This window comes from Trichomycterus rosablanca, chromosome 24 (genome assembly GCF_030014385.1).
Source record: "Trichomycterus rosablanca isolate fTriRos1 chromosome 24, fTriRos1.hap1, whole genome shotgun sequence".
In the NCBI taxonomy this organism is placed as follows: domain Eukaryota; kingdom Metazoa; phylum Chordata; class Actinopteri; order Siluriformes; family Trichomycteridae; genus Trichomycterus; species Trichomycterus rosablanca.
The window spans coordinates 19,167,906-19,182,272 of NC_086011.1; the positions used below are offsets into that span (position 1 = coordinate 19,167,906).

Here is a 14,367-nt window from a genome sequence, read left to right on the forward strand (position 1 = left end):
CATTTATATTTATGATTATCGAGCTAATTATAATATTACACAAGTACAACTTGTGTAAAAACATCACATTTATTTTACTTATTTAGGAAACAAAGTCATTCTTTAACCACATCTGTGTGCAAAAGTTTAAGCACCCCTGACCAAATGACCTGCTAATCATGTTCATCACCCTATTTATCAGCTATACAAGGGATCTAATCATTTCATTAGCACCTCAAGATGTAAGATTTAATGACATAAAGAGTCGAAAAGGTGAAATGGTGACCATTTTAATTCATGATTTAATGTTAATATAATAAAAAGGCTTTATCTCCAAAGCTAAGTTTTTCCTTGAAAGCGGTCACATATTTATAGCTGTTGCATAACACACAGACCTCCTGTTTCCCAATATTGCTCACAACATATCCGCTTACACCTCGTGTGTGTGTGTGTGTGTGTGTGTGTGTGTGTGTGTGTGTGTGTGTGTGTTGTAGAGAGCATCACACACTCTCCACATGCTGTGTGTAACTTTAGCTCAACTGTAACTCAGCACATCAGTGGAAACTATCTGTCCTTCCTCGACCCTCTCCTCATAAACACGGTATTCATTCAGTCACATCATGAACGATCAAACACACAGAACCACCAAAACTCATCTGATCTTCAACACAGTGTGGCCAAAACTATGTAGACACACCTCGTGTTGGTGTGCACCAAGTAAGCTTAAACATGACCGCTTTACGTGTTTTGTTTTGATGGAACTCCAGTGGCCTGCATGAAGCCCTGACCTCACGGGGATAAACTGGAACCCAGTCCCTTCCCCAAAAATCAATTAATAGCTACAGCCTTGGCCTACTTACAACTTGTCTGAGAAGTAAATGCTATTATGTTCACTAAGGAGGCAGCAACTCCTTTTTGATGCATGATTTTGGAATCGGATGGTCAACAGGCTGATGGTCACATGTCCAAATAAATCTGGCAGTATAGTGAGCACATGAAATACTGCACTGGAATATCTTCGTATGTATTTGCCCTCCGCATCGGACTGTTTAATCTAAATCTTACAGCTTTTTAATGTAATTTCAAAGTCACATACAACTGTGACCAAATACAATGCAAGCAATTACATAAGGGCCTTGAACTTAATGCTTGTGGGGCTTGAACCAGCCACCTTCTGATCTTAACCAGTATCTCCCCTGTTTGAGGGTATGAGACTTTATTAAGATGTTGTTGGAGGGCTTAGACTCTAGAAAAACTCTAATTTCCTCTGTGAAACGTGATGGACTGTTGGGGGGTCCACGTTTACACAAACACCACACCACAAGATGTTCTAAAGACATGAAAGTCTTTATTAATTTGATTTTTTAAGAACATCGGGAACTTCCCTCCCCAGCCCATTCAAAACAAACACACACACACAACTTCAATCACTGACACATGCAGTGAAATACTCACACACTCTCTCTCTCTCTCGCACATGCACTCTCATACACACATAATGTAAACATTGCAGGCAGGAAGTGAATATAAAAGCAAGGTAGTCGTCGGTGCTCCTCCGGTTTCCTGCTCGCAGACGTCTGGAATGTAACACGACTGCAGGAAAACCAGGCGGAACCGTATCCCTTCGTTTCACTTTCTCTCTCCCGGACACACAAACAGATTTAAGGGGAAACAGATAAAACAGTCCGATAATCACGAGTTTTAACGGAGCGTTTGTTTATGGAACGCTACGATATTTTTACCTCGATCTCTATCCACTGCATCAGAAACACACAGGAGGTGAACAAAACCAAAACATCCGCAAACAAGAGGGTTAGTATGAGCTGGGGAAAACAGTGCAAAGCAGGAATCCCCTGGACGAGGAGCCATTGCAGGGCTTCGTTCATCCCCCCTCAGACATTGCCAATCGTGTCTGTGTAGACAGCCAGCTGACTGACAGCACTGCTGATATAAGAACCCAGATTTCAGCGGTGGTGGGTTAGCGTAATAGACCCGAGCGCCAATTATAAATATGGTTTTTAATATTTTGTCCACCTCCTGTGCATCATTAATAAGCACTAGCACATTAGGTGTTTGGTCTGTACTCAACATGCTGCTGAAGAAAACCAACAATTTGATTAAGTTAAACACGCTAATAAAAACCAAGAGTCAAACTTCTCCTTTAGTCATAACCACTTCCACAATCAGATGAGGGCATTATTCAGCTCATGATTACATTAACGTGCATGTAAACGCAAATAATCCACATTTACCATGATCAGATTACTCAGCTGAATAAAAACCTGGTGATTCTCCAACAAATCTGAAGTTTTGATGTTTCATCCTGTTAAACCCAACGATTCAAAAAGTCCCTAATAATATGAGATTTTATCGAATCAAAGTTAATGTATCACCATGGTAACACTCTACAGTAAAACACCCCGAGTCTGTCTTCATAGCTGTTTAATAATCAATGTAAATGTAAACATACAGCGCAGGGCCTTTATCACCAAATCTAGTCATATCCAATTCCTTCTGACATATGTCCAATCTGCAGCCACTCATCACCACCAGTCAGTGTTCGATTCCCAGGTCGGTGTCTCTGCTGGGAACTAAACTCGCCACCTCAGCGTCCTCAATTATTCAAGAACTCAAGACGACGTGTTTCCTGTGTGCCGAGTTTATTTACAAGAGCTGAACGGGCTGCAACGTGAAATCAAATCCACCTGCTGGAAGTCGTCAGATCCTGAGCTCAAACGGAGAGAATCAGACTCGAGGAGGATCTGATCCGAGCTCCAGGATAAAGGAACTGACGCTGCTGGTCGTTTACAGCAGCGACAAGCACCAAGGGATTCATTTTCATTATTCATTTACACTCAAATTATTTTGCTGATTAAAAAAAATGTTGAAGAAAATTCAACAAAAATGCAAAATTAGACACGTTGTCACTTGCGACCGCAGACTTCTGAGCCCTGACTGTATGTTTAAAGAAAAAAGGTACATTTCGTTAAACAATAATCATAATAAACGTCACTAGACAGGACGACATGTAGAACGAAGACGTGCCGTCTCTCTGACTCTCTCCGTTTGTGCTAGCTGAACGTCGCCCACACATGCAGTGGATAGAGATGAAGTTAAAAACTTTGTGACTTAACGTGAATAAATGTGTTAATTTTTGTTTAGAACTCACGCAGGGTTTAGTGTTTATAACGCAGCGGGCGTGTCGACCCTTCTTTGCTAGCTGAAGGCAGGTCATAACCTTAACACGGCATAACGTAGCTCTGCGTGTCTGAGCCAAATCTGGCAACCCAAATCAAAGCAAACACACACACAGTCCAGTCCAGGCTACTTTATGCCCTCGTTACCTTTTTTAGCGCGTACGAAATACAAGGCGTTGGTTTTAGAGTGGTACTTCACGTTCTGCTTTTTGTCCATAAGGCCGCCGAAGATGATGAGCTCGCCGCGGCCGTGCACCACCGTGTGCAGGCTGGTTTCGGGAGGGCCGGTGGTGGCGCCGGCGCCGAAGACCCGCCAGGTGACCACGCCGTCGGACTTGGCGCGGGAAATGTCCAGCACGTACATCTGCATGGGTTTACAGCTGAGCGCCTGGTAGAGCGGCTTGCCGACGTTCAGGCTCTGCGGCGGCACCGAGTGGCCCAGGCGGCGCGCGATGGGCGGGATGGAGTGTCCGTCGGCCTGCGGGGGGCTGGAGGAGGCGGGGCTGGCGTTGGAGGAGGACGAGGGCGACGGAGACGAGGAGAGGTTCTTGACGGCCTCTAGACCTCGGCGCAGCGCGGCGGGAGAGACGGCGCCGGGCGGAGTGTGGACGCTGTCGGTGCTCGACTGCTCTAAAGGAGGCGGGGCCGCCGACGAAGAGGGCGGAGACTCCCAGCCGTAGTCGGCGGGCGACTGGGCGTGCCTGTGTGGGGAGGGGCTGGTGCGTGGGGAGGGCGAGGACTCGCTGGGTAATGTCGGGCTGTCGGGGGCCTGCGACGGAGACGGCTGCTGAGAAGAGGAGGGGCTTCCGTCCCTGGCTCCGCCCCTGAACGACACCGGCCGCGGTCGGAGCGTCCCCCATCGACCGTTCACGCAAGGAGCCTCCTCCACGATGCCGGCGGAACGCACAGGAGACTGGGATCGCAGAGGGGGCGTGTCCGGGCCCAGAGAAGGGGGCGTGGCACTGATGGGAGAGGGGCGGGAGTTTAGGCTCGGACTCAGAGGGGCGCGACCTGACGGAGCCTGAGAGAACACGACCACGCACTCGCCCACCTGCACAGAGAGAGAGAGAGAATATCACCATCAAAGCTCCAGGACCTGCGTATAAAAATGTCATATCCGATTCCCCAACTGTAACCCTGACCTAGGAGAGCTGCAGGCTATCACGCCGCCCCCGCCGACCTTTTTTTCTTCTTCTCACAAACAGCACAGATCCGGGCACTACTATTCATGAATCAAACATCCCTCATGCAAACGCCTCAACCAGCCACCAGAAGCCGCCATTTACACATCAATGGACCGTCCCTCCTCAGACACAGACGGTCGATAGCACAGCAGAGATTATGGTGTCTGGTAATCTATGTTACTGCCACCTTCTCTACGTTCCACCGCTTTTTAAAATCAGTGATGTTTTGTATTTTGGTTGAGTATCGTTTGGAAGAAAAAGCCAAAATCTGCATCCTTAATTCGTACGGTAACGGAAGGTAATTTGCTCTCTCAGGTCTCGTCCGATAGCACAGCTAGGGATTCGAACCCTGCACCCTTTAGGGCTCTCGGGTATGTACCTTGCAGGCCGGGTGGCACCAGAGTTCTGGAGCAGCATGTTCTTCATTCTCCACTCGCAGTTGCTGCCATGACCAGGAGGTGGCGCCAATGTGCAGCAGCCAGGCATCTTTCAGCAACTGTTACACACACACACACACACACACACACACACAGGCCGAGAAAACACAGTGTCAATGATGAAGCACACACACACACACACACACACACACACACAGGCCGAGAAAACACAGTGTCAATGATGAAGCGCACACACACACACACACACACACACACACACACACACACACACACACACACACACGATGTAAGAACCAGATCAAAAAAGTGAACTCACAGCATTCGGGCCTCCACATCCCCCCAGGATCAGCAGCGTCTTGTTATCTATAACGATCTATAACACACAAACACAGTTCACTCTTTAATTCTTGTGATTTTTGCATTTCCCCTCCAATTTAGTCATATCCAATTCCCACTCTACTGCTTCAGACCTCCAGTCCTGCCCGAGGAGAGTCGTAACTAACACGACACAACACGTTGTTTTCACCTGCACCAGGTGGGTTCATACGGAGAGCCGTATCATGCACAGAGAGTCACACACTGGTCTCCATTAACCGGCGTCTCTGTGCAGCGTCAACAATCGGCCAGCAGAGGTCATAATTGCAGCAGTTATGAGGAATCCCTCTGACCCTCCCTCATTCCGACGAGATAGTCGCTGTCTGTGTAGGCGTGTATACCACTATCACATGTATATCACGTGTATACCACTATCACCCAATCTCCACTAGTTCCTCAATAGAGGGGAACCTGAGACTATCAGGCCCCTCCCTTCAGCACGGTTCCGGAGCCTCACAGGAAGACACGCTATGCACTCTGTGAGTACCCCACCACTAGCGCAGGTGCCTCGACCAGACAGTAGAGGTCGCAATTGTACAGCAGCAATGAAATCACGTCGGCCTCCCACCCACCCACCCACCCACCCAGCTAATTGTGGCTGTTTTGATGCCCAGGTGGGTCGACAGGATTCAGCCACTGTGCCACCCGATCCTGCTGGGGAGAGAATAACGATGTAAACGAGGTACGCAGGAGTGAAAGAGGATCACCTGACTCTGGCCTCCACGAGGATGAGGAGCTGGGCCGGTGATGGCTGGTTTGGACCAGGTCCACTGATCTAGATCCAGAACCCATACCTCATTACTCCTGTTAAACACACACACACACACACACACACACACAGGTAATCCATAAAGAGCAAGAAAGGATGCGGCCATATTATTGGCATTATTTTTCTATCTGTGTACACAAGAGTCTAAATGGTTTTAATAAGAACACTAAACCAAAAACAAAAGTAAAGGCTACTAATACGTGTAGACATGTCTGTAAACAGTAGAAGCTACATACATCTGCCGAGCACCAAGAGATCCACCAAACACCACCATGGAGTTATTAATGACAGACGAGGAGTGACCCGCCATGGGTGGAGGGCCGTTCGTCGTGACTATACAGTTCCACCTAAAGGACGGTAACACAGAGAGATTTAAAGGAGCAGTACGTCAAGAAATACACCGTGCAAAGTACACTGTTCTGACAAAAGTATCTGGACGCCTCTTTTAATTTTTGAATCCATGTGTTTCAGCCGCAACAGTTCCCAACAGGTGTAATAAATCAGTTATCTAAAAGCACGGATATACTTTTGACTTTGCAGCAACCTCTGCTGGCTGGTCAAGGCGTCTGCACGAGGTAGCGCCGCTTTCAGGTGGATGTGAAGACGTGCCCGGTCTAGTCGTGCCCAATATCTCCCTACTGCCACCTTTCCCACACCAATTTTTCCACCAATGAGGTTACTAATTTAAGCTCACTATAGAGTGAACAGGATGTGGTTTGGAACACGTCCACTAGGTGCAACATGTCCAGAGAGTTCACACATGAACCCTGTACTAATGCTTCCCTGATCCTGCGACACCTGTTCCACGCTGCTAACTAACCGCAGGACCTAACATCACTGATCGCTCTGAACTACGTGCGAGGTGCTTCTTTGCGCTCACCAGTTTTTGGACGGCGAGTAAGTGTGGATCTCGTCGAAGAAGCGCTCGGGTTGGTGAAGAGGGTACGGACTGGGGCGTGTCCAGCCTCCGAACAGGATCAGCAGGTCCTTCAACATCACCAGAGTGGCTCCAGCTTTTGGAGAAGGGTACGATCCTGCACAGAGGAAACAAGATCATCAGTATGCTGGCTAAAGTGTGTGTGTGTGTGTGTGTGTGTGTGTGTGATGTAGTGTAAGTGTGGGCGTACCTGAAGCGAGAGGTCGGATCCACTCCTTACTGTTCAGGTCGAGTCTCCACAGGTCATTAAATGCAGCGTTGCAGTTAGTCTGAGTGCAGCCACCAAACACGTACATGGACTGGTTAGAGTCGTAGTAACACGCGCCTACACACACACACACACACACACACACACACACACACACACACACGGATGAACAGCCCACAATTAGAAACTACACCATACCTGCAAATAATGTGTGTGCTGATTAATTAGATGGGTGTGAAATGCCTCATACGATTCCTAAATAGCTCATAGATAACTTTGGATCTTGAACTGGTTTAAAATTAGGTGTGCAAACTGGAACAGAACGGGTCATAACGGGGCTATAAGAGAGGAAAAAGCTGGCGCTCTTGGGTGGCCGACAGTCTAACGAGCTAGCGCACCACTGCAAGGCGTTGGAACTTCAAAATCCCGCCTGCAGAGGCGCCGTTCTGTCTGGTGCCCAAACAGGCAGATTTGGCAGTGTCTGAGGGAGGGCGGTTGACCACGTTTTTACAGTACGTACAGTATCCCAGCTATTGTTTGGAAGCTGGGGTCAGAGCACAGGATTAGCCACTGTGAGAGGGTTAAGGGCCTTGCTCTAGGGCCCAACAGTGGCTAAGTGTGTGTGTGTGTGTGTGTGTGTGTGTGTGTGTGTGTGTGTGTGTGTGTGTGTGTGTGTGTGTACTGACTGTGGGAAAAGCGCTGCGAGATGGGGGTTCCAGGATACGGGAAGGTGCGACTCTGCCACTGGATGTTGCCTTCCTGAATGGCCCTTAGGAAACCATGGTAACACTGATATGCAACACCTGGAGACATCAAAGGAACAACGTGAGCCCTTTGAAGTGCTTTAAATAGGTCATTAGCACCTCAGCGCTTAATTACACACGCACACGACGAGCGCGGCAAACACCGTCCACACGGGACCCACCTTTGATAAGGCGATACCACTGTTTGCACACCAGGGCGGCGGTCTTGTGCTCCTGATACGGCGAGAGGAAGGACAGGATGTACTCCAGAACCTCCTCGGGTAGCTCACATATCGCCCGCTGGCTTTTCTTCCCCGAATGCTTGGCGCAGTTCGAGCTCTTTTGTCCACTCCCTTTCAGGTCATCCGCCCGACCGGGCGAGGCCACCCTCGAGTCCTCGGTCTCCATGTCCATGAAGCCGCCGCCCTCGCTGTCAGAGGCGCACGCCATGCCGCCTGCAGACACAGAGCGAACGTTTAAGAGACCCAGACTTACGTTATGAGGCCTGGAGATGCGATGTCACACCCTGGCTGGCCACCACATCCCAGAGTCTCTGATAACCTAGCAAATACCTGAACATGCATTTACTCTGTGCTGGAGCTGCTGTAACACTCGAATTCCCCCCATGGGGATCAATAAAGAAATCTTAACATCTTAACAAGGGCGTTCAGTTTCTGTAACACTTGGTCCAAGTTTGGAGATGATTGTTGCTCCCCATGAACACAAACAGCTCCTGAAATCAAACCTTAAAAAGCAAAGATGTTTGGACCGGATGTCATTCAGTCATGTGCAAATCAATTTCCATCTGTGTTTAAACAGGCACTTTATAAAGATGTTTCTACATGTATTTTGGTTTGGTATGAGTGTTTATTCTAAATCTGATGCCTGCACAACTTTATTAGAAATATCCTGACATAAAAAATAGAAATATTTTAATCAGGGTTGGGTCCAGAAATGAGAACTTGTTTATATATGACAGGAGGATTCTTGACCTTCATGCAGTCCAGAAAACATTTATGTAACAAAAAATATACAATCATTTTAATGTCAGGAGGATCCGACAATCGTGCAGAATCAGGTTGTTTCCCTTGATGCTTTTTTTTTATATAAATAACACCTCCAGTGCTGAAAACGGGAATATATATGGTAACTTTTGGCTTTTAGCTTTAACTTAGAGAAAGTGGTTAACGTGGAAATTATCAGTATTAAATATAACAGATAAAAAAAATAAAGGTGACGGTCAGCTGTACGGAACACTGTGATACCCCTACCTGTGTTTATAATAGCGACTCTGACAGTAAATATTGGCTTTAATTTTCTATTTGGCTGGACAAAATTGAACAAATCAGGGCTTGAAATGTAGATAAAACTCTCTCCTTGTGATTAGGACCTTTATTCCGGCTGATGTGTCGTTATATTTGCGTGCAGATGTAAAAGAATGAAGAGATAAAACCAGTGTACGGAACACCGTGATTGATGTAACGCCTGATAGCGGTGTATCTTATTTCTATTGTAGGCTACACGGACGAGCTAATGAGCTACCAGAGCATCTTAGACATGCCAAACGTGTACGAATATATGCTCATAATGGTATAATTCTATAAATAGCTGATAAACCGTTCTATAAGAGATGACATCCTATAAACATGATGTATAATAGCAGTGCTGCTGTGTTGCTAACCTCCCGCTATAGCTAATGTACCGGTGCTAGCGCAGCGCTAACAGAACCAGAACATTCATAAATCACGCTCATTAATAAATGCACTCATTCCAGAACAGATGATAGAACCGTGCACATTACCGCGATATTTCGCTCCGCGGTGTCCGTGTCGGTGTTCCTGTAATCGGTGCGGGTCTGTAATGATTCAGTCTACCAGCTCCTGCTCCGTCTCCTCACTGCAAACATCCGCCATCTTCCTCATACACCAGCTTACGCACGCACACGGGAGCGCGCACGTACGTACGCCCGCCCTAACCCTGCCGCTGAGGGCACTCTCATGCGCGTGCACGCGCGCCACACAAACCAAGCCAAAACCAGTTCTTCTTGCTTGTTCAAAGGAACTTCTTCAGTTGCTCCAAGGTCCAGTTCCCATACCTGAATCTTTACTGTAGGTGCTTCTGATGGTGAACCTCTTTTAGTGCAATCTGATTTGTAAAATAATATATATATATATTTCTCTTTAGTGCAATAATTACATATGCTGCTGTTTTTGCTCATGTCTTGTCTTTTGACTATGCCCTGTTATGTTTAATTGTGTTGAATAATGTCTGTCTTCCCTTGTGTAATTTGTAAAGTACTGTGACACTGCAATTTCCTTAGGATCAATGAAGTGTAATCTTATCTCCCTTATCTTATGAGATGCATGGGCACTTTGACTGGCACAGCAGGTTTTAATGCACTATGTATTGTGATAAATTCACCTCATCACCAGGATTTAAATCATCTATAGTTTGATCCAAAGTAGATCTACTGTTGGTCAGTACCAGACACTGTAGCCTTCAAGTCCTCTGGTGTCAATGAGTCTTGGCTGCCCAACAATCTGTCTGCAGTTTTTTTTTTTTTTTTTTTGGCTAATCCCTCCAAAAATCGATGTCTGTGGGTACTCAGCACAGCTGATACTTTATGCTGATCAGATCTGCTGCATTCAACATGTAAACTATGAGGAACCTCCATCAGCCCGACATCTAATAGGTCCCTCACATCCACCATTAACCCAACATCAATTCATCGATCGATCAACATCAATCACACCGCCCACATTTTTCCCTTATACAGTCAATGCACATACGCACATATGCACCTTATTTACTTGATAATCTTCATTGCACAATTTTTTAGCTTGTCAGTGTACTGTACATCTCCATTGCACACTTGTCTGACACTGTACTGTGTTTATGTCGCTGTTGTATTGATTGTTCTGTCTTTATAGTGATCCTTTTTCTACTATTTAATTTGATGTATATGTTGACACCTGCACCAAGAGAAATTCCTTGTACATCTGGTACATGGCAAATCTGATCAATAGATCCCTCACCCTCACATGCACCATTAGCCTGACAACTAATAGATCCCTCACATTCACTTGATCTACAAAATAGGTATTTAGAGACACTGCAGAGAAAGCCAAGGTGTCAGTGAGTACAGTTTCCTACACCATCAAAATGCACTTGGAAACTGGGGAAAGCTCTGACAGGAAGAGGCCTGGTACAGCCAAAACCTCAGCAGCATCAAAAGAAAAGTCAACACAAAGGCGTCTCACAGGACACAAGAACTTGGAGCACAATTCAACAAGAAAACAGATTCCAGCTGTTTGTTGTTTTCTTACCTAACTGTAATGACCGACTTGGCCACTAGGTGGCAGCAAATGCACCAGCGCCCTCTAGCGGCCTCGTCCGTCTGTACAACTTTCTAAAAATAAAAGTATCGTCGTAAGGAGTCGTAATGTTCCTTCTTCATTTGTGTTCGCGTATTTTCATCCAATAAAATCTAAATAAGTCGTTTAAATCATGAAGGACGATGACGTGTGCGAAAACTGGGAGGATGCCGCTGACAGCGGAGTGAGAGACTCATTTATTTCTCACATCAGTGTATTTAGCATTAGCTTAGCTCACCTGTATTTGTATTATAATCCTATTCAATGCTGATTTTAACTAAACAATACTATTGGATCCCTCGCTTTTATATATTTCTATCTAAATACGAATGAATGTGTTATTTAATCTAATTTGACACTTACATATTTTTACAAATGGCTTTGTTGATCGGTTGAAGCTAACTGGCTAATAACAGTGCATTGCTAAGTGAATCCCCGGGTCCTAATGCTAGTCGTTTTTTCTTTGGATTTTTTTTTTTCAGGAGATTGAAAGACGACTGGAGGCCAAACTACAAATAAATCGCAAAGCCAAGTGAGTGTCGGATAGTTTAAACAATGTTAAAACATACATGAATGACATTTCTAAATAAAGAAACTAAAATGCACTTTTTGAATCTTAATGATTATTAACGACATACTCGATTCTAGATTGATTCATGAATCGATTCTTTTGGCCTGCTGTTACCACTGGCTTGAGGGAATCAAATGAATCTATTTGAACCCAGCAAGGAATCAAATGTGTTTTTCTCTAAATCTACATGCAATAAACTTAAAATAGTTTCGTTAATTTGCTTGTGAGCATATAATGTAATGTAATACATTCAGTAGTGCCAATATGAAAGCTTATTTCTTTTATTTACAAATCTCTGGACGTTATTTTAACCTGCTGTCACTAGACATTATGCTGCATCAGTAAGGTAAAACTCTACCTTGGTTCTTTTTTGAAGGAGGAACGTGCCTGTGAAGACGGGAGTGGTGATTCAGGACGAATCCCTGCCGGCGGCTCCACCGCCTCAGATCCGTATCCTGAAGCGCCCTCCCAGCGAAGGTGCCCTGGGTGCACAGGGTGCAAGTGCACGACCCAGTCAACCCCTCAAACCGCTAAAACAGAGAGAGGCAGAGTACGCCGAGGCCAGGAGGAGGATTTGGGGTAGCGCCAGTGCTGAAGAACTTGCAGCGGATAGGGAAGACACGGACAGGTACGACATGTAGGACTTTTCCTGGTCTACCAGTACTGTATGTGATCTTGTGCTTGAGGCTGATGGACCTTACACTTTACTGATTTCTGTCTTTTTCCTTTTAGACCTTCACCAGCTACGTTGGAGGTTTTACGGCCAAGCAGTAACATCATCCGCCAGCCGTTTGGACCTGACGGGACTCCAGGCTTCCTCCTCAGCAGATAGAGATGGACAGTGACAGAACTGAAGAGGGAAAGCACTGAGGAAAGGAGGAACATTCAGTACTTTTGTACAAATACTGTTCTTTTTCCTCCCCCCTCGACCTTCTCGTCCTTTTATTTCCTGACTGACTTAAAACGAGACAGAAAGATCGAGATAATGAGAGAAAATCCTAAAGACTCGATTCCTCTCTGTTTGGACTCTGTGAACTGTTCGTCTCGATGTCAGTCACTGGAGATGTGGGTTAAAAACCCAGACCGGAGTCCCAGAAGCATTTCAGTGCTGTTCTCAAAGTGCCCTGCTAACACCCACTAACACTAAAGTGGTATTAGCATGTCAATTAGCTGCCATACCAACTAAACCCGCTTTACAGTCTAACCGCTTGTAGTTACTGAGTTACCTTTACTGGTTAAGCCTCGGCCACACTGGTTCCATTTTTACCTGTAAATTCTTGAACTGATCTACAAACAATAGCACAATAGCTCTGTACTGACCTGCTGTACCTCTGAAGGGGTGGTAACACTTCCTCCATCTGATCCAGATTTAATAAAGTGCTAACCCTAGGTTCAGTCTGGAGGATGTCAGTGGTAGCAGTGAAAAAACAAGGTGTGGTCATGTTTTTAAAATCTGCTGTATGCTGTGCAGGATTGTTATACATGTATAAAACGGAGCAACCTGGTAAATTACTGTCTGAAGCTGCATGTGTGACAGACACACAGCTGTATCATTAATGGTAAAGGTAATCCTACGACGTACATGGGGTTTGAGCTTGAAAATGGTCAATATTACTGAACAGATACACATCTGGAAAACATGCCAATCCGTACAGGTAACGTTTTTTTCTCCTAGTGTCTCCTCACTGTACTTTACTTTCAGTAACTGGACTAGTTGTCGACCTGGTGTCAGCGTCTCTGCGTTTCGATGTTCACATATATACAACTCGCTATCGAAATACCAACACAAAGCCTTTATTCATCATCACTACCATAATTCTATCTACCTGCCTGCAGGTAACTCCCACTGTTGAGTTTCTACTTTGTAGTGTCCCTTTCTTTAAGTCTCTGTGCATTAGTGTTCGGTCCTGGAAATAGAACTGCTTTGTTCACGAGCTCTGATTACTAAAGTGTAAATATATAAACATGACCTGCTGGCTTTTGTATTGGGATGTTTGTATTTGTATACAAGATGTTCAGCTAACAAAGTATTAATAATATGGTTCAGAAAAAAAATGAATTGTATTTGTATTTGTATAGGCATCATGACATCTATTCCAACAGTGGAGTCAGTAAATATCAGTGATATATGAGAAATATTAGACACAATATAAAGTGTGTTTGCCAGCAGTGATATTGGTGAGGACACATATAGCTGTGGCAGGCTAGCGTAGTAAAAACAGGAATATGACACTTACTCCATTTAAATACCCCTGCAGTTCCTTCAAGTATCTACTAGCTGACTTAAATAAAAAAAAATTTTATAATTTACTGTGAAATGTCAGTTCCAATGAAAGGAAAACTTTAAATGTAAAATTACATATTTATAAATAAAGTTAGTATTGTACAAACACAGAACACAATACATCTCTAACACAGGTTTCAATAAGCTAATAATGACATGAATTATGATCTACCTTCAGTGGAAAATGAAGAAGTTTAAGTTACTGTCATTCCAGCTGTATACAAGAACATACTGAAACGAAACGACGTTCATCCAGGACCAGGGTGCAACACAGTAAGTACAAACAACACAATAAACACAGAGTCATAAATACACTGTAAATATTTAAACTAAAAGTGATGTTATGGT

At 45.1% G+C, this 14,367-nt stretch overlaps 2 protein-coding genes across 3 annotated transcripts; one reads left to right on the plus strand and one right to left on the minus strand.

The window, feature by feature from the left end:
- Positions 1-1,307: 1,307 nt before the first annotated feature.
- On the minus strand, positions 1,308-11,573 carry fbxo42 (F-box protein 42). Of its 2 annotated transcripts, XM_062986392.1 has the most exons (11): positions 11,528-11,573; positions 11,117-11,199; positions 7,973-8,245; positions 7,734-7,850; positions 7,030-7,164; positions 6,783-6,936; positions 6,139-6,249; positions 5,841-5,937; positions 5,075-5,131; positions 4,740-4,856; positions 1,308-4,227 (listed from the first exon to the last, which is right to left on the minus strand). In XM_062986392.1, the coding sequence occupies exons 3-11, from the start codon at positions 8,238-8,240 to the stop codon at positions 3,304-3,306; spliced, it is 1,980 nt and encodes a 659-aa protein (XP_062842462.1). In that variant the 5' UTR covers positions 8,241-8,245; positions 11,117-11,199; positions 11,528-11,573; the 3' UTR covers positions 1,308-3,303. The 2 variants fall into 2 exon arrangements, with proteins under 2 accessions (XP_062842462.1, XP_062842461.1); XM_062986391.1 differs by lacking the exons at positions 11,117-11,199; positions 11,528-11,573 and adding an exon at positions 9,592-9,705.
- LOC134301610 (SUZ domain-containing protein 1-like) lies at positions 11,180-14,018 on the plus strand. The gene is made up of 4 exons (XM_062986393.1): positions 11,180-11,348; positions 11,647-11,696; positions 12,112-12,363; positions 12,468-14,018. The coding sequence occupies exons 1-4, from the start codon at positions 11,298-11,300 to the stop codon at positions 12,565-12,567; spliced, it is 453 nt and encodes a 150-aa protein (XP_062842463.1). The 5' UTR covers positions 11,180-11,297; the 3' UTR covers positions 12,568-14,018.
- Positions 14,019-14,367: the final 349 nt, after the last annotated feature.

Excerpts from the sequence above, each read along its gene's own strand:
- LOC134301610 (XM_062986393.1), top strand. The coding sequence starts at position 11,298 with ATGAAGGACGATGACGTGTGCGAAAACTGGGAGGATGCCGCTGACAGC. Across the intron at positions 11,697-12,111 it reads CAAATAAATCGCAAAGCCAA|GAGGAACGTGCCTGTGAAGA; the intron begins GTGAGTGTCGGA and ends TCTTTTTTGAAG. Across the intron at positions 12,364-12,467 it reads GATAGGGAAGACACGGACAG|ACCTTCACCAGCTACGTTGG; the intron begins GTACGACATGTA and ends TTTTCCTTTTAG.
- fbxo42 (XM_062986392.1), bottom strand. The coding sequence starts at position 8,240 with ATGGCGTGCGCCTCTGACAGCGAGGGCGGCGGCTTCATGGACATGGAG. Across the intron at positions 7,165-7,733 it reads CTCGCAGCGCTTTTCCCACA|GCGCGTGTTACTACGACTCT; the intron begins GTCAGTACACAC and ends GTGTGTGTGTAG. Across the intron at positions 4,857-5,074 it reads GATGTGGAGGCCCGAATGCT|TTGCTGAAAGATGCCTGGCT; the intron begins GTGAGTTCACTT and ends TGTGTGTAACAG.